This window comes from Dichotomopilus funicola, assembly GCF_033296635.1.
Source record: "Dichotomopilus funicola strain CBS 141.50 unplaced genomic scaffold C8A04scaffold_55, whole genome shotgun sequence".
Taxonomy (NCBI): domain Eukaryota; kingdom Fungi; phylum Ascomycota; class Sordariomycetes; order Sordariales; family Chaetomiaceae; genus Dichotomopilus; species Dichotomopilus funicola.
This window is the reverse complement of record NW_026944076.1, coordinates 115965-138879: the sequence shown is the minus strand read 5'-3', so window position 1 is coordinate 138879 and position 22915 is coordinate 115965. Positions and strand designations below refer to the sequence as shown.

At 58.7% G+C, this 22915-nt stretch overlaps 5 protein-coding genes across 5 annotated transcripts; 2 read left to right on the top strand and 3 right to left on the bottom strand.

Moving 5' to 3' along the window:
• Window positions 1–302: 302 nt before the first annotated feature.
• On the bottom strand, window positions 303–16326 carry C8A04DRAFT_13882 (uncharacterized protein; the record flags this gene model as incomplete). The annotated part of the gene is made up of 5 exons (XM_062777888.1): window positions 303–496; window positions 683–5084; window positions 5178–8290; window positions 8447–10517; window positions 10609–16326. The coding sequence occupies 5 exons, from the start codon at window positions 16324–16326 to the stop codon at window positions 303–305; spliced, it is 15498 nt and encodes a 5165-aa protein (XP_062635030.1).
• Window positions 16327–16770: 444 nt separating this feature from the next.
• On the top strand, window positions 16771–17467 carry C8A04DRAFT_30771 (ribosomal protein L7/L12 C-terminal domain-containing protein; the record flags this gene model as incomplete). Its single annotated transcript, XM_062781515.1, has 2 exons — window positions 16771–17013; window positions 17138–17467. The coding sequence occupies 2 exons, from the start codon at window positions 16771–16773 to the stop codon at window positions 17465–17467; spliced, it is 573 nt and encodes a 190-aa protein (XP_062635029.1).
• A 477-nt stretch (window positions 17468–17944) lies between these two features.
• Window positions 17945–18924, bottom strand: C8A04DRAFT_30770 (CTD kinase subunit gamma CTK3-domain-containing protein; the record flags this gene model as incomplete). The annotated part of the gene is made up of 3 exons (XM_062781514.1): window positions 17945–18421; window positions 18500–18676; window positions 18769–18924. The coding sequence occupies 3 exons, from the start codon at window positions 18922–18924 to the stop codon at window positions 17945–17947; spliced, it is 810 nt and encodes a 269-aa protein (XP_062635028.1).
• Window positions 18925–19563: 639 nt separating this feature from the next.
• C8A04DRAFT_13911 (pyrroline-5-carboxylate reductase dimerization-domain-containing protein) lies at window positions 19564–20658 on the top strand (the record flags this gene model as incomplete). Its single annotated transcript, XM_062777898.1, has 2 exons — window positions 19564–19633; window positions 19718–20658. 2 exons carry the CDS (start codon window positions 19564–19566, stop codon window positions 20656–20658), a joined length of 1011 nt encoding a protein of 336 aa, XP_062635027.1.
• A 339-nt stretch (window positions 20659–20997) lies between these two features.
• Window positions 20998–22573, bottom strand: C8A04DRAFT_30768 (acyl-CoA N-acyltransferase; the record flags this gene model as incomplete). The annotated part of the gene is made up of 2 exons (XM_062781513.1): window positions 20998–22493; window positions 22555–22573. 2 exons carry the CDS (start codon window positions 22571–22573, stop codon window positions 20998–21000), a joined length of 1515 nt encoding a protein of 504 aa, XP_062635026.1.
• Window positions 22574–22915: the final 342 nt, after the last annotated feature.

The following is a 22915-nucleotide window of genomic DNA, read 5'->3' as shown; positions in this document are numbered from 1 at the left end:
GAATAAACGTCGGTTTGTAACTGGTGACTGTATTTCGTTGGAAGCGGGCCTTAGGTATAGATGGCTTCCAGATCGGTAGAGTGTTTGGTATCAAGGATGAACTACAGGGTGAACGGGTTACTGAGCAGGTTATAAATTTGAGCAGGCACTAACTTCAACATGTGGATAGCAACATCGTCTATAACAGGAATCCAGCAACAATCTACAACTGCACGCAACACAATTCTAAATACACTCCAACTCAACCCCCTTTCCCACTCTTTAACACATCCCTCTCTAACACCCCACCTCATAACCATAACCTAAGCATTAACCTCCGCAAACCAACTCCTCAACAACCCCGCCAGCGCCCCCGGCAGATCCGCCAGATGGTGCACAATGAGATAGTACGGAAACGGAAACGAATCCAGATAGCGGTGGATGACAGGGACGCCGTCGGGGCCGAAGCGTGCTTCCTTGAGGTCGAGGACGCTGGTGCGTTTTGTTTTTGCCGGTCCTTTCCCTTTACTGGTCGTCGTCGTCGCTCCGTTCGAGGTCATGTTGGTGCTGCTGTCGCTAGCAGAGGACGGTCCGCTCCCACTTGCTTCGCCCGCACTGGCACTGGCACTGGCACTGGCAGTGGCACTCCCACTCGCACTCGCTTCGCTCGTGTTCGCAGTAGTCGTGCTCGCTCCGCTCGCACCAGCATCATCCATAACAATAAAAACAACCATCACCCTCATCTCCAACGCCTCCCTCAACAACGGCCTCAAAAGCGCATGCTCCCGACTCTGCACCAGCCCATCCGACAACACCAACGCCAACTGCCACAACTCCTCCCCCCCACTGCTTCCACTCTGCATAAGTCTCCCCTCCCGAAACCTCTCCACCACCCCCCTCAACAACCGCACCATATCCGTCCCTTCCTGGCGGAAAGTGAATTTTTGTAGGACGCGAGCCCCCGCGTCGGCAGAGGCTGTGAATGGTGGATCAGACAATGAATGCGCGAGAAAGGGCTCACCCGAACCGAACCCCAGCACGCCGATGGACCCAGCCTCAAGAACAGCCAACGCACGCGCAACCATAACAAGGGATTCCAGCGCCAAATGAGCTGGCGTCTCCCCGTCTATTTCCCCAAGGGCCCCCGCCATAGACGCGGAGTCGTCGACACACAGCAAAATCTGGTAGGCGCGCTTACTCGGCACGGCGCGGCGCATCCAGATCTTGTCGCGTTTGTAGCCGGAGGCGATGTAGGGGATGATTTTTTTGATGTTGAGGCGTTTGCCGGTGCGGAAGGTGCCGGAGAGTTTGGTGGCTTGGGTGGGGGTGAGGATCAGGCGGAGGTGGGCGGCGAGGGAGTGGGAGAGGGGTTGGGTTTTGGTTTGGAGGGTGGTCCAGAGGGTGAGGGATTCGGTGTAGTCGCGGAGGGGGGGTGAGGAGAGGTGGGTGTCGTGGAGTTGGGTGGAGGTTGTGTTGATGGCTTCGTCGGCGGTTTCGGAGTCGATGTCGTCGGAGGGGACTGTAGTCTTGTTGTTCTGGTCGGTTTCGTCGTTCTCATCTGTATCGACCCCCCTGCGCGTGGCCACACCAGACCGAGCATCGTCCTTCTTGGAGTCAGTCTGTTCCGTCTCCTGAACCTCCTGCACATCCTGCATCTCCACATCCTCCTCCTCCTCCTCATCCCCATCATCCGGCATGACCTGCCCCCCCTCCTGTTCCATCTCCATATCCACCGCCATGGCATCATCCATCGGCCTAGCCTCATCATTCGTAGCCGTCCCGAGAGCCTGAGTATCCGCCTCAGCGTTCTCATCCTGCAAATGCTGGAACTCGGCGCGGGCCATGTCTTTTGCGTCCAAACTCTGCTTGTCTCGCTCACCGTTGGCATCGGCGGCCTGGATCTCGCGCTGGTTCTGGTACCACCGCTCGAGGGCATCGCCGAGTTTCTTGAACGGGTCGGCGGGTTGGTTGTCTTTTTCTTGTTGGGGCTGGCTGGTGTCCTGGGGCTGGTCGAGACTGGAGAGTGCGCCGTGGGCGCCGGGGGCGTTGTCGTCGTCGGCGGGCTGGGCGGGGGCGCCTTGTTCTTGCTGGCCGGCGGCGTTGTCTGTTTCTGTGGTGTCTGTGTTGTCGGTGTGGTGGTTGTCTTGCTTGTCTTGTAGACCACCGTTGGCTTGGCCGGCGTCGGCGTCGGCAGTTGTGTCGGATGATTTTCCTTCCTTCTCTTTCTGTTTCTCGTCCTCTATATCACCTTCAGCCTCTTGCCCGTCCTCCTGCTCATCAACATCCATCTCCTCCTCCCTATCCCCGGCCGCATCAATCCCCTCCTCCTGCTCAGCCTCATCTTCGTCAATCTCCTCATCCTTTTGATGTTCCTCTCCAACTTCTTCCTTTCTCTCATCTCCATCATTCTCATCTCCTTCATCGTCTCCCTGCTCACTCTCGACCTTGTCCAAATCCACATCCACATCCTTCACATCCTCCATATCCCCCAAATCATCCAACTCATCCAGCTCATCCTCGTCCCCCTTTTCGTCCCCACTCAAATCCATCTCCAAATCCTCCGGCAACGCCAGCGCCTCCTCCTCTTGCACCCCCATATCCTGCCGATTCAGCTCTTCTTTCGCGGCGCCTTCGGGCATTTCCCCTGCTTCGTCTCCTTCCTCCTCATCTCCCTCTTTCTGTTCTTCTTTCTGCTCGTCCTTCTGATCCTCCTTCTGTTGCTGCTCCTCACCCTGCTGCTGCTCCCCCTCCTCCTGTTTCCCCTGCTGCTGCTGTTCCGCGGCGTTCATCTCATCCTCCCTCTGTCCCATCTCCTTCCCCCCCTGCTGTTCTTTTTCCCCCTCCTTCTCCTCTTTATTTTCGTCATCATCCCCCCCATCCCACATCTTCTCATCCACCGCCGTCGGATCCAAATCATCCACCTCCCCCGCCTCCTCATCCATTTCCTCTTCTCCATCCTCCTCCTTATCGCCGTCCTTCCCATCCTTCTCTTTATTTTCTTGATCGTCGTCGTCGTCGTCATCGGGATTAACATCCCCCAAAACCCCCTCCATCTCCTCCCCTTGCATATCCACGGCCTCTTTATTATCTTCATCCATCTCCTTCTGCTCTCTATTCGCCGCATCCTGCGCTAGTTCAGATAAGTCTTCGTCGGGTGCTATGTCATTGCTGATATCCTCTGCGCCTTCACCCTCGCCGAGTCCGGTGCCGGTCTCTAGTTTGCCGGAGTTATTGTTGGTTTCGCTGGAGGTGGGTTGGTCTTGGGGGCCGCAGAAGCCGTGGGTGGCGATGTGGAGGAAGGTGGAGGAGAGTTCGTGGGAGAGGCGGGCGGTGGTCAGGTGGAGGTGGGTGAAATGGGTGAGGTGGTTTTGGGCGAGGTGGGTGTATTGGGATAGGAGGGGGTGCAGGAGGGAGAGTAGTGCCTTTTCTGTTTCTGTGTTGGCTTGCCGAGAGAAAGTCTGCAGCAGTTCCTTCGTGTCCGCGACGATCCGCGGAATCCGCAGGGCATCGACGGCGCGAGACAGGGTATCGCTGTAGGAGACCAGCCAGGCCGGGTCGTCGGTGGTCTGAGGGAGGGTTTTGGCGGCTGCTTGGAAGTGTTGCAGGGCCACGAGCAGTTTGCTGGCGAGGGTTAGGACGGGGGTGCAGAGCGCGTTGATGTCGCTCTCTCTTCCCTCTTTGCCTTGGCTTTCGACTGTGTTTTTGTCGTCTTCGGCTTGGCCATCGACAGGAACATCCACAGCCGTCCACAGCCGAATCTGCCGCAGCACAAACCCCAGATCCGGTCTCTCCTTGACCATCTCGTCGAGGTCTTCTCTGAGTGCATCCAGCCGGGTCTCAGTCTCGATCTCCATGTCAGACAAATCATCCCGCAGCGCAGTAAACACCCCAACCCAATCCTGCAACTTCCCCCTCACACCCGCGTCATCAACCCCCCCTAGCCGAGCATGCACCTCCACCAGCGTGACACCCGTCCTCAAAATCTGCACCAGCCAGCGAACCGTCCTCTTCCTCCCCCTCTCCCTTTCTCTCTCCTGTCCACTCTCAACAAAACCTCCCTTAGCTAGCTTCCCCAACTCATCCACAACTCCCCTCAACCCTCCGATATCTTTTACGCTGCCTGCTAACCACCTTCTCTGACAAACAACCACCCTCAACACCCCCTCAAAATACCCCACACTCCTCTGCACCACCTCCCGACTCACATCCTCACTATGCTCCCTCAGCGCCGCCCTTACCTTCCCCGCGCGCAACAGCGTGCAGTGGAAGAAGTACTCTGCCTGTTTGTATACCTCCTTCCCCTCCTCAGTTTCTGCGTCTGAGAGGAGAGAATCAGAGCCGGAAAAGAAAGAATCCGGGACGTGACCAACAGAAACAAGCACAGCAGCAGTGCTCCCCTGCCCAGCCAATAACCTCCCCCCCAAATTCCTACTAAACCCCATCGCCCTCAGCGCCTTGAGCGTGTCAGCATACAGCGTAACCTTGCGGGTTTTGAGGTGGCGGATGGTGTCTTTTGTTTCGTCGTTCAACACAGAGGGGGTTTCGGTGCGGAGGGCGGTGACGGTCGACACTAAAGAGGTGGTGTAGGTGTCGAGTTCGAAGGGGACGTTGAGGACGGACGGGGGAAGCGCGCCGTGGCGGGCCATGGCGAGGAGGAGGGCGGGTTGGTGGGAGAGGAGGGGCCAGTGGGGGGAGGTGGTTAGAACGGGGAGGTGGGTGAGGAGGGTGAGAGAGTGAGTGTTAATCGCGGGGATGATTTTTGGTGTGAGTTTGGTTTCGGGAGTTAGAGTCAGAGCGAGAGCGACATGGTGAGAAGACTCAGGAACACCCCCCTCGATGATCCCCCCAACAGACTGGTCCAACACCCCCCGAAACTTGCGCACCAGGCCAAACAGCTTGGTGTGACTGCGCTTCGCACTCTCCCGTAGCGCGTCAATGTTCTTGTCCCGCCACTTGTACAGCAGCAGAACATCCTTCATGCTGCGGTCCAGCGGCGCGCGGCCGGCCTTGATGGAGGCGGCGACGGGGGGCTCGAAGCGGGTGTAGAGCGCGAGGAAGCCGTGGATGGCGTTGCGCAGGAGGTCGAGGGCTTTCTCACTTTCTTTCTCCCCCTCATTCTTAGCGTCGTGCTCATTCTTAGCGTCGTGCTCATTCTTAGCGTCGTGCTCGCTCTCACGACGCTCGCTCTCGCTGTCAACAAGACAGTCAAGTTGCCGTGCGAGCTGCCTCAGCAAATCAAGCCGTGCAGCAAACCCCCCCATCGTCGCCTCCCCAAAATACCTCTCCAACACCCCCAACAACTCCACCGCATGCCCCTGCATCATCTCCGCCTCCCGTCCCACCCGCACCAAATCACACGGCTCGCGCACCACGGCCCCATACGCAATACACCACCACCCCCTCGCCTCCTCCCGTGCCCTCTTCGCCTCGGCATCCAACAATCGCGCCCAACACCCCAGTTCCAGTCTCCGCCAGTCACAGATCAGTTCCCGCAGGGCCTCGTACAGCGCCGTGGCCTTGTGTACTTGGGACGCCCAGCCGCCTTCGTGCCATTCGTAGACGTGCGAATACAGGTACTCGACGGCGGGGAGTAAGCGAGCCAGGGGGTCGTCGATGGCGAGGGATAGCACGCGGTCGCAGGCTGACACAACATCGGCGAGGGTCTGGTGGTGGCCGATGTCGTCGATACCTTGGAGCGTGACGAACCGGGCGCGTAAGGAGTGGACTAGGGCTAGCGCGGCGCGGACTTGCGGGCGGTGCGGGTCGGTGTAGAAGTTGTAGGTGTCCGGGCGGATGGGGGCGTGGAAGGAGCGGATGTGTTCGTCGAGGATGAAGAACGTGGCGGGGAGTAACGCCGGGTCAATAACATCGGCCTTGGTATTGGGATTGAGATCCGAGGCGGCGATGCGTCGGGCGGTCTGCGTGCACAGGGCGCGGATGCTCTGCTGGGGATCTTGCGGGGTCGCAAAGATATTCTCGTGGGCCTCGGCCAACAGCACCGCCAAATCCCGACCTCCTTTCTTGTTAGCGGGTTTCTTCTTAACAACCCCGTCTTCGTCCGGCGCGTAGTCCGGAAACAACTGGTCAAACGCCTCCTGATCATACGCCTCCTGGTCCTCAGCGCTACCCTTGAAGCGGAACAGACTGGTCTCGGCCTCGGCAGCCTTGCGGTCGGCTTCGAGTTTGCGCGTCCATTGCTCGTGGAAGATGTCGAGCGAGGCGTGCAGGGCCTGGCGGAGTGATAGCGGTAGCTGGTCTAAACCGTCGACGGCCACGACGGTTTGTACAAACGAGAGAAAGTCCAGCGTGCGCGGTTCGCCTGTTTCGTCCTGGAATGTGCTCGCAAAGACCGTCCCGCCGAGGAACGGGACAACCCTGGCTAGCTGTTGCACTTCTCCCTCTTCACCTTCATCTCTGTTCTTGGCATCCGTCCCCAGACCCAGAGACAACCCCACAACAAGACACCGCAAGAACCCCACCAGCGGCATCACCACGTCCTGGTGCGCCGCAAACCGCCCAGGGCCCGTCAGTCGGCCCATCAGAAGCCGCACATTCTGTTCCAGCAGTTCCAGTTCTTCCCTCTCACTCTGGCTCTCACTTCCCGTCTGATTCTTCCCCTGACTCTGGCTTGAGAAACCAGGTAAAAGAGCCCGCACAAGCACACCCGCGACATCCCCCCCAACAGCCCGTAACACATTCCCAAACTCCCCCTGTAACCTCCTCCCCTCATCCCCGCCATCCTCTGGTCGGTAAATCTCCTGAACATCTGGCTCGTCTCCTAGTGCGCGCTCTTCCTCTTGCAGAATCTGCCCTCGCAGACTAACGCTGACAGTGGATGACTGCCCCATGAAAGCCCGCTCGAAGCTGGCTAACGCAGCCTTCTGCGCTTGCACCGATGCACGCAGCGCGCGGTGCTCGTCGGCAGCTACTTGCGCTCGGTGGTGTGGATCGTGCGGTTTGTCCGGGACGAAGAGGTCGATGCTGCCGAGGGCGAAATGCAACCAGGCGATGGACAGGCTGGGGCGGGTGTGTTTCTGGTAGTCGCGGGTAGTTGAGGTGTGATGCTGAGCGTAGGCTGCGGCTGCGAGAGCCGGGATGAAGTGGTGGTTAATCGTAGCCGTGAGATGGGAGGGGAAAGACGCAGGCGTGGAGATGTGAGCGGGCAAGTTGGTGAGTAAATCCCGGAGCTCAACACCTCCAGTCACCTTTCCCACAAGCAACCCATACACCCTCTCAACCCACGCATCAGCCTCATCAGTAGACCCCTCCGCCGCCGCAACAACAACCTCCCTGATCCCCCTAACCACCAGTTCCCCCAACGCCCTCAACACCCCCCCATCGCCTAAAGTCTCCGTCACGCTAACCAACGCCCCTCCTATCCGCGGCATCTCCACCTCTAGCGAGCGCAGGTCTGCTAACCGCGCCGAGGCTGCCGCGTCCAGACGTCGGAGGAGTGATGGTGTGAGGTGCCAGGGCGGGGGTGTTTCTATGAGTGTGTTTACGTCGTTTGTGTTGTTGGTTGTGTTTGTGTTTGTGTCGGGAGAGTCCCGCACAAGCAGGGCATCAACGACGGAGAGACTGGTCGAGGGAAGACAGCGCAGACGCATCAGGTTGGCGGTGGGGATGCTGGATAGGACTGTCCAGTCTGTGTCCTTCCTCTTTGTCTCTGTCTCTGCAGCATCTCTTATGCCGGTGCGAGAGGCCTGAGAGTGAGAGTTCGCCTCCTGCAAAACCAAAACCCTCCTCAACCCCTCAAAACACCCCGCAAAAAACGGCCCCCCCATATCCCCCCCCATATCCCCCCCCACCTCCCCATCCATAAGAACATACCCCCGTGCCACCACCGCGTCCACCGCCCTCAACGCCCCCAAATCCATAACTTCATTGGTACCCCCCATCCGCCAACGCACCGCATCAAACCGACCCGCCAACCCCTCCAACTCTCCCACCCATTGCAGCGTTTCACGCTTCGCAACCGGCACCGGGCGTAACACCCGCCACAGCGCCTCCATGCTGCGGCCGCTGGCGAGTTGGAAACCGACTACAAAAGCGCGCTGGAGGAGGTCGGATAATCCATTCAGCAGGTCTCTGTCTTGGACTCTGTGATGGTTGGGATCGTTTCCGAGGCAAGCCGGACTGGACTGCAACAGGGCCGCGGCCTGCGTAAGATGTGCCTGGAAGCGGGCCTCGTCAAACGTTGAAGGCGGGGCAGTGAGCGCGGTAAAAGTGCGCTGCCAGAAGAGGAGGAGGCGGTGGAGGAGGGGACGGCGGTGTTGCCATGTCGTCGTCGTCCCTGAGACTGTCGTTGAGACTGACATTTCAGCCCCTGAATCGGACCCTAACCCTGGCCGTGACTCGACCCCTGAGCTGGACCCTAACCCTGAGTCGGAGCTGGTCATTTCCCCTTCTAACCCTAACCCTGCCCCCCCTTCTCGCATTTCATCCCTCATCCTAGTGACGGTATCACGAAGAAAAGCGCCCAAAACAGCCAACACCCCCCCAAGAAAAGCCCAACCGCGTGCTGTCGAGTCCGCAGCAAGCGACGCCACCTTCCCGTGCTCTGCCGCCCACGCCCTTTGCAACCGGTTCAGCCCGGCCGGCTTGGCTACATTGACGTGTGTCGTTTGGGCGTCGAGTGCGGATTGTGCGTGGCGGATGGATAGGTAGAGTTCGTAGGTTGTTCCGAGCCAGATTGCTTGATTCTTCTGGCTCTGCCGGAGGAGGGGGGTGTTGAGGAGGGGGTGAAGGGAGAGGTGCAGGTGGTTGGTGGGTGTGTTGGTGTTGTTCGTGAGGGAGGAGTAAAAAGTGGCAAGGCCTTCTCGTAGCGGCGCCGCGTCGGACGATTGAACAAACCCGAGGACGTGGTTGAGGTGTTGGACAGCGGACGCCGAGTGAAGCAGCGGTGCGCCGGTGAGGCCTTCGCGGGCGGCTGTTAGGTACGCAGCCAGCTTGTTGCTGTCGCTCAGCGAGAGGATGTCAAACGCGAGAGGCGTGAGGTCCCCGGTTCCGTCTTTGTTGCCGTTCTCTCCCCGGTCCAGCATCGAAGCAGCCGTCTGAAACCGCTCCGATCCCCCCTCCACCGACACGAGCTTTTCACTTTGGCCGTACTCCTCCAACACATCCAAATAAACCTCCACCGACCGATTCCGCATCGCCCTCGACAACTCGCCATACCGCGGATCAACCGTCAAAAACACCCTAAACTCCTTATGCGGCCGTATCACCCTCTCTCCGCCATCACCCTCCGCCGACCCACTATGCTCATTAATACTCAACACCCCGCCGGGCCGTTCCAACAACGAATTCAACCGGTCCAGCACCGACGCGCTGCATAGGTTGGCATGGTCTAGCACGAGCCACGCGCCGGACTCTACGGCCCGCACGATCACGCCGTCGAGCCATTCAAAACGGGGGGTGTCTAGGGTTAGGGGGGCACGTAGACGGGTGGAGGTCTCAGCTAATAGCGCGGAGAAGCTCTCGGGGAGGGAGATGTTGGTGTCGGCTTGTACTGCTTCGATGAGCGGGAGGAGATGGGCGTACTGGTTGCTGCTGCTATCGTCATCATCCTCTCTTTGCAGCGCAGCCATTAGATCAAGCGCCACACCGGGTACCTCTCCCGGCAACGCTTGCAACACCAGCTCCTGCAGCTCCTGCTTCAACCTTCCCAAACACCCTTGCAAATCACGGTGCGGATCAGCCTGCTCAAACCCGCCGATCAGGTCCATGGCATCGACATCAGCATTCAGAGGGAACACGACCAGTTCCCGTCCAGCCAGCGCCGCGACGTGCGCGAGCAGCGCCGATTTGCCGCTGCCTGAGGGACCGACTAGAATGCAGGGCAGGTCATGCGCCACGGCGGTCATGACAGATTCAATTTCTCTCAGGCGGGGAATGGGGTTGAAGCCGCTGATGGGGGATGTTGTTGGGTTGGCGAGAGGATTTCGGCGGAGGGTGGCCAGGCCGACTTGGGCGAAGTGCGGGTTCACGTCGTGGTAGAGGGCCTGGGTGTCGGGGCTGCGGCCAAAAACCTCGCGGAAGAGCCGGTCTACCTGGGCTCGGTCGCGGGTGGCCCGGAAGCGCTGCCGGATGATGATGTCGAGGTAGTCGTCGGGTTTGCGAGGCAGTCCTGATCCTGTCAAAAGATCCCCCCAGCGCAGGACATCACGCAGGTTAAACTCCCATGGCGCGCCCAGCGCTCCAAAGGCCCGACGCCGCACAACCTCATCGTCTAGGCGCGCAACAAACTCGATGAGCTGCTGGTGAGTATCCGAACCGAGGGCGGGGAACTGGCGGGCGGTGATGTGCAGCAGGTCGTCACGCGTGAAGACGTCGGCGTAGACGACGGTGAAGCGGTTGACGAAGGAGCTGGGCAAGCCCTTGCGGCCGCCGCCTTGGTGATGCGGGTTTTGGGCGGCGAAGAGCTGAAAGTCGGGGTGGCGGGGGAAGACCTGGTCCAGCTCGGCGATGTAGACCTCGCCACGGTGGTCGAGGCAGGCGTTGAGGCCTTCGAGGACGGATTGTGAGGCCAGGTTCATTTCCTGGTTTCTTATTAGCAAGGATGAAAATAGAGATAGTTAAAAAGGGGTAAGTAAATAAAGTGAAAAGGGGGAAGTAAATAAAGAAACTCACATCCAACAAAACCCACCCCCCCCCCTTCATCGCCTCCAAAAACGGCGCATTCCTCCACACAAAATGCCCCGCCTCCTCACCCTCCACCGGCACATCCGTCCCAAACAAATCCATCAAGTCCGTCTGATCCGACAGATTGATACGTGTCAGCGGCCGCCCACACGCCCGTGCCAGGGCGGTCACCAGCGTGGTCTTGCCCACGCCTGGGTTGCCTTCTAGTAGGATGGGTTTCTTGTTTTTGGTGCTGCTCTGGAGGGCGCGGATGACGCGCATTGCGTTGAGACGGGTGGTGGTGACGCTGAATTCGTGGGCTGGTTCTGCTGCTTTTGTTTCTGGGGCCACGTCTGTGTCTGGTTCAGTTTCGGTAGACTGGATCCGAGGGAGAGAGAAATCCCCAATCGTAAGCCGATCACCAGTAACAGTAACACACGGCTGTGCAAAGTAGGCTTGGCCTAATTCCGGCACGCCGCACAGAACGCTCAACCGGTCAAGACACAGCTGGCGCTGGGCAGCCATCTCGCCGGGGTCGACAGCAACAAGAGCCGAGGGATTCGCACCGAGGGTGTCGATATAAACCATAGCTGCGCCGTGCAACAGGGCGAGTTCAGGGGCCGCGGGGAATAAGGCGGTACTCGTAGTGTTGAGAAAGTCGACCCATGCTAGAATATCACGAACCGAAAGCGCTGTGGCCGACGACGGGCGAAAGGTCTGGCCGAACCAGGCGGCGAACTCGACAATGATGCGGGAAGGGGTTGTCGCTTTCCCCTTCTTTCCCTGCTGCTGCTTTGGCTTATGATTAAAGCTCCGATCCAGCTTAGCCACCACAATATCATGCACATCCTCCACATCCTCAAACGCCGGCACCCACACCTCAGTAAACCGATTCCGCAGCGCCGGCGACAACTCCTTCTTGCCGAAATCTCCACCCGGATTCATCGTTGCAAAGAACTGGAACCCCTCGGCCGCCTGCACGTGCGCATCGGCAACATCTGTCACGCCCTTCTCGGCCAGCAGTAGCGTGCGCTGCGGCTCGAGCACCGAGTTGAGGCGTTCCAGGACCGAGTCGTCGGCGAGGGATATCTCGTCCAGCAGGAAATAGGTACCGGCTTTCATGGCATGCACCAGGCTGCCGTCGCTCCATTCAAAGAGCGCGTTGCTGCGCGTGCTGTCGGCATGGATGGACTCGCGGAGGGCGAGGGGGAGTTGCGCGAGTTGGTCGGGTGTCAAGGTGCGGTACCAGCTCTGCAGGTCTTCCACCGACTCCTCCTCATCCCCCTTTTCGCCCCCGAGAATCCCCCTAGCCTCCCTCAACCCCCTCACCAACGAACCCACCACCGCCCCCCGATTCCTCACCGGCCTCTGCGACCCAATCAGATCCCCCGTCTCCGTATTCTGATGCGCATTCACAATATGCAGCGTCTGTCCCGCAAACTCAGCCAGCAGCTGCACCACCGTCGTCTTTCCACACCCCGTCTCGCCCACCAACAGCACCGGCTCACAGTTCTCGATCGCCCGTGCCACTAGCACGTACAGCCGGCGCATGGCCCGCGTCCAGACCACGCCCTGGCTGTTGCGGGCTTTGGCGGTGCGGAGTGAAGGGGCAGTTTCCCAGTCGTAGAGTTGGTCTGGGTCAATGGTGACCCGGAAGACTTCTTCGATGACGGCTTTGACGGCGGCGCGCTCTTCGGGCTTGCGGACCCGCTCGGCGAGGAGCATGAAGCCGTGCTCGGCGAGTTCTTGTCGAGTCCCACCGTTGGCATTGCCGTCGGTATCATTAGTATTACTGCTGCGCAACGCCCAACGGAACAAATCCCGCAACGTCGCAAAACTATTCTTCTGCTCAAACACCCTGCTCTCCTGCCTCAACCGCGTCAGCTGCTTATACACCGCAACGATCCGCCGGCAATCCGACGGCGCCGTGTGCCGACTGCGCCGCTGCAGAATCGTCTCAAGCTCCGCCTCGGGGATATCATCAAAGTGCAGTTCCAGAAACCGATTCCGAAACGCTCTCGACAGCGTCTTGCGCCCACCATACAACAACCCCGCCGGATTCTGCGTGGCGAACAGACAAAACGACTCCGCCGGCCGCACAATCTCCTGCGTCTCCGGGATCAGCAGCTCACGGTTATCGTCCAGCAGCCGGTTGAGGGCCTCGAGGACGTCGGTCGGGGCCAGGTTAAGCTCGTCCAGCACGATCCAGGCTCCCTCGCGCATGGCCTGCACTAGTACGCCCTCTTGGAAGCGTAGTTTGCCCTCGGCGTCGGAGACATACGTGCCTAGATACTCTTGCAGGTCGGTGTGCTCGTGGTTGTTGATGCGCACGAACTTGTTGCCGGTGTAGTGCGCTAGGTACTCGATCATGCTGGTTTTGCCGGCGGAGGTTGGGCCTTGGATGAGGACTGGGTAGCGCCGCGTGGAGGTGGCTCGGACGAGGTTTAGTAGGTTGCGCTCTACGTATGGCGTGATGATGTAGTCGTCGCGGACCCGGGGCGTTTCACGGCCTTGCAGCAGCCAGTACTGGTGGTCCTGGGCTGTGTTCTTGAACGAGACGTATTCGTGGCCGTCGGTTGGTTTCTTGGGGGGGACGGTCAAAATATTCGGCCGGCTGAGTAGGTGTTGGCGGATCAGCGGCATGACGGTTCGCTCCGACTCGGCGCTCAGCAGCGTGGTGAAGCACATGCAGAACCCTTCGTACAGCGCCCGCTCCAAGCCGTAGAGCGCCGCCACGTCGTTGGCGTACGTCAACACCCGTGTGAGCGTGCGCAGACTGAAGTGCGGCACCTCGTTGGCCTGGTCCACCAGCAGCTTGCCCTCTGCCCGTGTCTTGATCGCCAGGTACAGCTCCGCCACGTCGTCCGCCAGTCGGTCGATGCTGCTGTTATTGCTGCCCCGCAGGTGCAAATACGTCTTGATAATGGTCAGCAGGTCCTTCTTATCGCGGTCTGGACTGCCGACGTAGAGCTCCGTGAACCGCGACCGCAGCCCCAGCGGGAGATCGCGTTTGCCGACGTCCGTGGCCGGGTTCATCGCCGCGAACACCCGGAAGTTGGGGTGTGCCTGGATGCGCTCGATCTCGCCGGTTTCTGACAGCAGCAGGGACGGGCTGCTGCTCTGGAACAGGCCCGCGATGCTCTCCAATGTGTCGGGTGATGCCAGGTTGATCTCGTCCAGCAGCACCCAGTCGCCGTTGCGCGCGGCTTTGACAATCTTGCCCTCGACAAACGCAAACGCGAACCCGGGTCCGGACCCTGTTCCGTTTCCAGCGGAGCTGCTCGCGATTTGCCGGTCGAACTGGTCCAGGCTCTGCGAGAACAGCGCCCAGCGCGGCTTCAGGTCGTACAGCCGTTGCAGCTTGGTCGACTCGGTCCTCCGTCGTTTGGCAGGCTGGCCGCCTTGGTCATTGTCTGCTCTATCCTCATCACGGATCTGATTACTGGCGCTGCTGCTCTCCAGCTTCCCCAGAATCGCCTCAAACATCTTCGGCGCCTTCCTCCACTCCTTCGCCACCTCCTTCCACCGTCCCTTCGCAAAGCGCTTCGCAATCCTCTCCAGATACTCCCTATTCTTCTCCACCGACACCCCCGTCCGCTCCAGCAGATCCTCAAACTCCTCCTTCAACGGCATCGCCAGACTCTGCGCGCTAACCGGCTTGAACCCGCCCAGCAAATCGCCCGCTTCGCTCTGCTGCGACAGGTTGACGGCCACCAGCTGACACCTCAGCGAGTCTGCCAGCTGCTGCACCACCGTCGTCTTGCCAATACCTGTTTCCCCCACTAACAGCAGCGGTTCTCGGTGCTGCACCGCGACAGAGATCTGTTCCAGTAGCCGCTTAGCGTGCACCGTCGTCGCGAACGGGCGTTTGTTCTTCGTGGACTTGTGGACTTTGTTCGCGGCTGCTCCTGCCCGCCGTGGCTTGACAAACGCCGCGCGCCCGATCGCCAGCCGGGCTTCGCTGTCCTCCATATCCGGCACATACCCCGTCAGGTAATGCTGCACGCGCTCCTTCGAGAGATGCATCTCCTGCGCCACAGCGGCAATCAACACCCCGCGGGCCGCGGCGTCGGGCAAGCTGCTAACAAAACAGTCGACAGCCTCCAGAAACATACGGTCCCGCGTCGTGTCGGTGATCGGCTCGTCGCCTGTCTGACACCCCGCGGCCCGCAACACGCTGTCGAGGCGGCTGCACCACTTCAGCAGGTCGCGCATGCCGATCGGCCGGTCGAGCGCCGTGCGACCTAGGGCGAACCGTCGTCCCGGTCCGCTGGTGCAGGCGAGTAAGCGGTCGAAGACGGCGAGGATCCCGGGGGTGTACTTGTGCAGTAGTGGGTGTCGTCCGTCGATGACTTCCTTGAGATCTTCCCGCGGTAGCGCCCGGACATGGACGAGACGCCACAAACGCAGGCCGATTATGTTCGGTAGGCTGTCTCGGTCGTGCGAGCCCAGCTGCTGTGTCCGGACCGTCGCAAACAGGCGGAACCCGGACGACGCCTGAATCCGCTCGCCGCGGCCGGGGATGAGTAGTTCCCCGCGTTCGATAAGCGGGAGTAGCGTGCTCATCACTTCTGTGGGGGCTCGGTCGAGGTCTTCGATCAGAACCCATCGTCCTTCACGGACGGCTGTGGTCAGGACACCCGCGCGCCACTGGAAGGAGCCTGGTTTAGCGTCGGTTGTGTACAGGCCCAACAGCATCTTGGCGTCTGTTTGCTCGTTTAGGTGGAGCGTCACCATCTCCTTCTGCTTGCCGAGTTCTCGGGCGATCTCGTGGACGAGAGACGTCTTGCCGGCCCCGGAAAGGCCATGAAGAAGGATGGGGCCCGGTCTTTGGAGTGTGTTGGATAGGGTCTCGAGGTTTTGGACAGTGGTGGAAGTGAGGGCTAGGGTGCTCGGGGTGTTGGCCGGGCCCAGCGGGCGAGGGAGAACTGTCTTTCCGTATTTGACGACGAGAGAAGTGAGATTTTGTGGTGTGATTTGTGGTTGGTTGTCCTCCAGTGTGAGAGTGTCGTCCGCCTGGAGACTTGTGCGAAGTCGTCGAGTTTCTCGCCCCCTTGCGTTCTCATACAGACTCAGAAAAGTGTAATCCGCTTTCCTCCCATCAAAATCGGCAACAAGACTCGTGTCCTTGGGAATGTGTTTGGCCAGAAGCGCCTCCATCTTCTGGTCCGAGGCCTCGTGGAACTGGGTGAAGATCCGGATGGCGAGATATCGGACAACGACGTCCTGGTGCGCAAAGAGCGTCTGAAGCTGAGACGGCTGTGATAGGGGTGAAAATGTACGCTTGTCAAAGTTGTTAAGCCTCCATGATGCAAGAAGAATGACGGCTAGGTCAGCATCTTGAAATGCCATCAAGTCGAGGGGTTCAAGTGTGGTTCCTCCGCCAGCACCCGATCTCCCCACGCTACCTTGAAAATGAGAGATGAGAAACACAGACAGCGAGGGCGCAAATGGTAAAATCCGAGCAAACGACGACACGACTTTCACATCGAACGTCGGGTGTGACAGCACCCAGCGGGCGCAAATATCGGAAAATACCGACTCGAAGTGGGCGAATATCCTCTCGGTGGCCGCCGGCGCAACCAACGCGGCGCTGGCGATGGCCTCTAACAGTTGATTTGAGCCGTGATCTTGGATTAACACCACCAGCTCGCCCGGCAAAAGCTGCATGGTTGCCGCATCGCCGAGCAGAGAGGCCCTCTGCCGGCTGATATCGACTGTGCCCATCCTCTGCATCGGAGAGGGCATAAATTTTTGTCGGTTTCACGGTGAATTGTTGCAAAATTGCAACTCGACGTATGTTTCCTCTCTCTCTCTCAACTTTTTTTTTCTTCACTGAGAATTACATGGTGGGGCATCCCCAAACGCCGGCATGGGTGTTGCCGAATGAGGAACAACAGGGGTCCATATCCCTGTCATCCAAACGCACGAGCCACTCCGAAGCTTGTCCAGCATTAATCTTCACCCAGCTGCCAACAACTGACCGGCCCCGCCAACCAATCACACCACCCCCCGGTAGACTTTTCGAACCACGGCCAAAAAATTCCCGGCTTTTCGACCACAGCAGCAGCGGGCAACGCATCGCGAACCGTCGAATCTCCCGCCCGCCAGGCCCGACGCCGCCCTGTCCCCCTCCCTTTCCTACCGCCCACACACAACCCCTCGTTCACCATGTCAGTCTCCTGCCGGTACGCAGCCCAGTGCTGCGCCCGCCAACTGCGCACGAGCAGCACCACGACCCCTCTTCGCGCCTCGAGCTCCCTCTTCCAGCAGCAACAACAACGTGTGACGAGGAGGTACAACTCGACCGATGCCGCTGCGGCGGCCCCGATCAACCCCAAGATCTCGGCTATTGTCGACCAGATTAGCCAATTGACTCTGTTGGAGACGGCAGACCTTGTTTCGAACTTGAAGGTGCGGATATATCATCTATGCGGGGGGGACTGAAAGGGAGACCAAAGTGATGGGCCGGAAGAGGAGCTTTGTGCCGAAGCTATATCCCGCCTAACATACTGACATACACACCACCCTAAAACAGACCCGCCTCAACATCCCCGACCTCCCCGTAGGCGGATTCGCCGCGGCCCCCGCGGCAGCCGCCCCGGCAGCAGCAGCAGCCGAAGAAGAGGAGGCAGCCCCCGCAGCGGCCGAGAAGACGCTCTTCACGCTCAAGCTGCAATCGTTCGAGGCGACCGCCAAGCCCAAGGTGATCAAGGAGATCAAGAACCTGCTGGGGCTCAGTCTGGTCGACTCCAAGAAGTTTGTGGAGAGTGCGCCGAAGCAGATGAAGGAGTCTGTGCCGAAGGAGGATGCGGAGAAGATTGTGGCTACGATGAAGGATTTGGGGGCTGTTGTTACGATGGAGTAGGGGAATGGATGAGTGAAAGGATGGAGGTAGAGAATCGGGTTGGTGTGGGGCAATGGAAGAAGACATTGTGGGACCGGATAGAGAGAGAGGCGGCCAGTTGGTTTCGTGTCGTTCGTGAGGAAGGCTGTTGCCTCACCCGCGGTTTGGGGCGTGATAGACAGACGGGCCGGGAAACGACATGTTACGAGACAACGAGCCTGCGGCTTCCCCCGCTGCATGTACAAACACAGCACTGTAACACTATAAGACGAGATATACTCACCGTTCCCTCTTGTCATCCTTGAAGACTTCACTAGATCTGGCTCCTATTCGCCTTTTCCGGCAGAGAACCCGAGAACGTATCATTCTAACCCCTATTCCAAAACGCCGTCCCAAGTTGAAAGCCACAGTACACCGAGACCCAACCCAAACTCCATGCAATGCGCTTCCCACAACCGGCCCCTCTTACAAAAGAACCAAAGACACCCCTGAGCCGCTTCACCTACTTGCTGCATCAGCCTCCCTCTGATGCACACATTTCCGCGCCTCAAACTCGGCCTGCCACTCCAGCCACTCCTCCTCCCCCAGCCGATGATCATCCTCCCCCAAATCACTCGTCTCCTCCCACAACCTCTCCATCTCAGCATCCTCACCGGGCGGCACCGCCCATATGTTCTCCCGCTGCCGCTTGTGCCGCTCCCGGTCCTCTTCCATCCGCTGCTCGATCTGTTTCTTGTCCAGACCTGGCGCGGCCGCGCCACCACCACCTCCTCGCCTGTTGTTGCTGGTGTGGTTGTTGTAAGGGGGGAGAGTGCGTGCTGGGGGCATATCACTGAGGTCGTCGGTGCCGCCGTTGGGGAGTGGGGAGGACATGGCGATGTCTTGGGCGGAGGCGTCGCGTTCTTTGAGGACTTCGTCGATTTGGATTACGGCTTGGGCTTCGAGGAGGGATTTGTTCTGGAGGGCGACGAGGACCTGGAGGTAGGGCGATGGTTAGCTGTGGAACGACGGGCCGAGGTTAACAAAGAGGGGCAGATAGGGGACATAGTTTACCTTCCGCACGACTTGGACGTTAGCCGCTCCCGACCCGTCATCTGGCGCTACCGCGTCAACAACCCTTATTATGTCGCGCTGCATCATGCGCACGTAGTCGTCGTAACCGTCCTTATTCGCCAACTCGAGGAAGTGCTCGATGAAATACATGATATTCGCCCGGGTATTCATGTTGCTCTATTCCGTCCCCCCCTCTGCGTTAGCAAACCGGGCAGCAAACACTAACCCAACCAACCAAGCGTCGAGGGCCCCCATCCAACAAAACCCACCCTTTCTAGTTGCTCGAGAATGCAGGAATGCAAATCCTCGGCCATGTCTCGGTATTTGATGGCATATTGGGCGGCTTTTTGCGCGGAATTAACCGACGCGTTCAGCTGGCGGAGCTGATTCGTGAAGCGCATGCGCACCTCGAAGGGGTCGGCCATGATGGTGGTGTTTCCCGGGTCTTGTGGTTGGTCCTGGGAAGGTTCGAAATCATGTAATTTGTGATGGATATGTTAATGCTATGGATGGCGGTTTGATGTCGTCATTTGGTAGGAATCCTGGCATGGGGGAACTCGAAGAACCGGAGGTGTTGCATGAGGTAACTTAAACGACAAAGCTTCAACATTAGTTAATTCTGCACGAGCTTGGAGTTCAGATCCAAACTGGCAGCTGCATGGTTCTGGAAGCCCATGCTGCAGGGGTCGAGAAACTCTACGAGCGCGCTAACCGTATTAGGTAGGCGGTGAAAATTTGGCAACGTGGGGGAGGGACCCTCAGCGGTTTCCCTGCTCTTTGAATTCGGATAAAAAGTTTTGAGACAGATAAGCATCTACACTGGAGGGTTGAATCGTTGCACTTGATTTGATCCTGTTTGTAAACATTCGTCAATTCCTATTTGGGCCAATTTCAGTCCAGATTTATTTCATCACCTGTGACTCCCATTTCCAGCGACAATTGCGCGAAATCAACCCTGCCTTATCAGTCTGGTTTCACTTACACGGACCATCTTTCACACTCCGAACTTCGGCGTTATCCAACGTCTTCTCAACAACAACAATAACGACAACCGGCTAGCAAATATGAGTGCCCTCTCCATCAACAGTGGCTCCTCGGGCTCCTCGGAGCTCACCATGACCGTTCTCGGTTGTGGTAAGTGAAAGATAGCTCCCCGAAATATTTTGTAGTTCTCAGGAAATATTGAAGAGATTACAAAATGCTAATATGACTGACCAGGCACCATGGGCATCGCCATTCTCTCTGGCATTCTCGCCTCCCTAGACGAGATCCAAGACGCCCACAACAAGCCCAGCGCCTCCGGCACCTCCACCCCCCTCTACGAAACCTCCGTCACCACCCGTCTACCCTCCCGCTTCATCGCCTGCGTCCGCCGCCCAGAGTCAGCCAAGAAACTCAAAGCCACCTTCGCCAACCACCTCAACTCCGTAACCATCGCCCAAAACGCCAACGTCGCCTCCGTCCAAAAAGCCGACATCATCCTCCTCGCCTGCAAGCCCTACATGGTACGCGAGGTCCTCTCCGACCCGGGTCTCGCGACCGCCCTCGAAGGCAAGCTCCTCATCAGCATCCTCGCCGGCGTCCCCGAAACCCAAATCGAATCCACCCTGACCGCCGCCAACGACAACACTCCCGTGCGCTGCCGCGTCGTGCGCGCCATGCCCAACACTGCCTCGCTCATCCGCGAGAGCATGACCGTCATCGGCATCTCCAACCCCCCGCTCGACCCAGACACCATGGGGCTCGTAACCTGGATCTTCAAGCGCATCGGCGAGGTCGCCTACCTGCCGCCGTCGACCATGGACGCGTGCACGTCGCTGTGCGGGTCTGGGCCGGCGTTCTTCGCGCTCATGCTGGAGGCCGCTATCGACGGTGCTGTGGCGATGGGTTTGCCGCGTGCCGAGGCCCAGCGCATGGCGGCGCAGACGATGAAAGGGGCGGCGGGGCTGGTGTTGAATGGGGATCACCCGGCGCTGCTGCGGGATAAGGTTAGCACGCCGGGCGGGTGCACGATTGGCGGGTTGTTGGTATTGGAGGAGGGGAGGGTGAGGGGGACGGTGGCGAGGGCGGTGCGGGAGGCGACTGTGGTTGCGAGTCAGCTGGGACAGGGCGTGCAGGGCGTTAATGGGACGCGGTTCCCGGGGAGTCAGTTGCAGTAGGGGTTGTTGTTCAAGGATGAGGGGTGAATATTACATGGTTATGTGGAGGGTGCATTGTTCGTTTCGTTAAGGGCACTCAGGGCAAGAAATCGGTATAGATGGGGATCAATAGTATGCTGTTTTTCCATTCCGCTATCATCGGGAACCCAACCGCAAGGGAAATCTCCTGGGTAACCACCATCACTCCACCGTGATAAGCCAGAATACCACCGCCCAACGCCGTAGTGTACACGGGTTCCAAGGAAGAAACACATTCCAGGGAAAAAGGAGAAAAAAGAGACAAGGCAACACCTATCATATCGAGACGCCACCTAAATCATTTCCCAGGATTCATCAACCTCACGCATCCTCAAACCTCGCCTTCTTACTCAAGGTAGCCGAGCCCTCCGCCTCATCCACCGCCTTGCGCTTCCCATTAACCGCAGCAGAAGAGCCGTTCGCCTTCGACGTAGAAGCAGACCCAACCGCCTCCTTTTCCTCCTCCAATTGCCGCTCCGCCCGGTCCAACAACCGCTCATAGTCAAACTTGACGTTATCCACCGCATCAGTGAGCTTGACGATACGCTCAGGGATCTCAAACTCCCCCAGCGCGTCCCGGTTGTGCTTGTACACCCTCTTCTTGAGCATCAGCCGCCACAGGCGGAACTCGTGAAGTTGCGCTGCCGTTGCGCGCTCCGGTTTCCCGGCGGCAGTAGCAGAAGAAGAAGCCTTAGACTCAGCTGTCGAGGCCTCAGCGAGCTGGGCAAATGACTCCCGCAGGGACGCGGGTTGCGTCGAGAGGAGGTGCATCTCGAGCACGCGCGCAAACTGGCGCGGCGCAATTTTGGCCTTGATGCGCACCGCCTCGGCGGCGTCCTTATCGACGATGTTGTTGGGTGCGGCGCCGGCCTCGGGGATGGTGATGTCGGTGTTGATGCGCAGCGCCAGGAATTCGGGGAGTGTGCGCAGGTAGTGCAGGTCGGCGATATCGCGGAGGTCGTCGAAGGCTTCATTGGGGTCTTCGACGGTGATCTCGACGGTCTGCGGGTGGTTGATGTACTCCTGGAAGATGTGGCTGTACAGTTTCGACCCAAGCCCCTTGCTCTTGAAAAGGGGGATGATGAGGAACTGAGAGATCCGGCTGCGGCAGGGGAGTTCGGAAAGGTCGAAATCTTGCGCGAGCGTGGCCTTCTCGATGTCGCTTTCGGTGGGAGACTGGGGCGGCGTGAGCGGCCGGAAGTGGAAGAACCGGTACACTGTCGAATAGCCGGCAAAGATATAAGGGTTCCCGCTGTCGTCGCTTGCAGATTCCTGCTTTTGGTAGAGGAAAAAGACAGTCCATCGGTCGGCATCCGGGTCCTCCACATCGATTGGGGTTCCGCCTTCAATAAAGAATGGAACAAGCGTTTGAATGCGGGTGACCAACTGCTTCACTGCGACGTCCGCCAGGTTGCCCTTCCAGATCTCGAATGTGTTGCCGTGGGACGTGAAGCTTGTCGCAAGGGTGCCGGGAGGTGTCCAGTCTTTCCGCGCACTTTTGATCGCTGTTTCGAAGTCGGACTTCTTCTGGAATGCGACATCGGGCAAGACCTCGCGGAGGATGCCATCGAGGTCCGCGGCTTGGGTGTCGCCCACGGCGGTGAATTTCTTGCTGTATTTTATGGATACGTTTGGGCGCATATCGCTCGCATGATACCGGATGTCGATTTCGAGGTTTCGGTAACCAAATATCTCCTGCTCCTCGCCAAATAACTGGTATGTGTGTTTGGGGTTGAAACTGTGGCCGATGGTCTTGAGACCGGTCGCCGAAGGCGACACAAGCGATAAGGACAGCGCCTCATCCGCCGGTTGCGACCCTGCGAAAAGAAAATCAGATATTAATCAATAACTAAACTTTGCGATATTGACCGAACTTACAATTATCGTCGGATGACATATTCTGCGGTAATGGATGTCGAGGTTCTGGGACTAAGTTATGTGTTCGGAAGTGTGCGGTCGCAAAGTTAAGATGCTGGTCGCATTCTGGAAAAGGTTGCAGCTGCATCGAGAAACCGCGACGCGCTGGGGCGCGCTCGTCCCGCGTTGCCAGGTTTAATTGATCAAAGGCACGGTCTCGCACTGTGTTCCGCCTCCGAGAGCACGCTTCAGGAACGACAACCGCATCCCAAAGTTGAGTATTGATCCGTGTAATTGTGTTACATGTACGAGGTATTCATTCTGTATTACATAGCTAAGTACGCGCAATAATAATTCCGTCCTGTTTCCTCTCCTGTCCTCC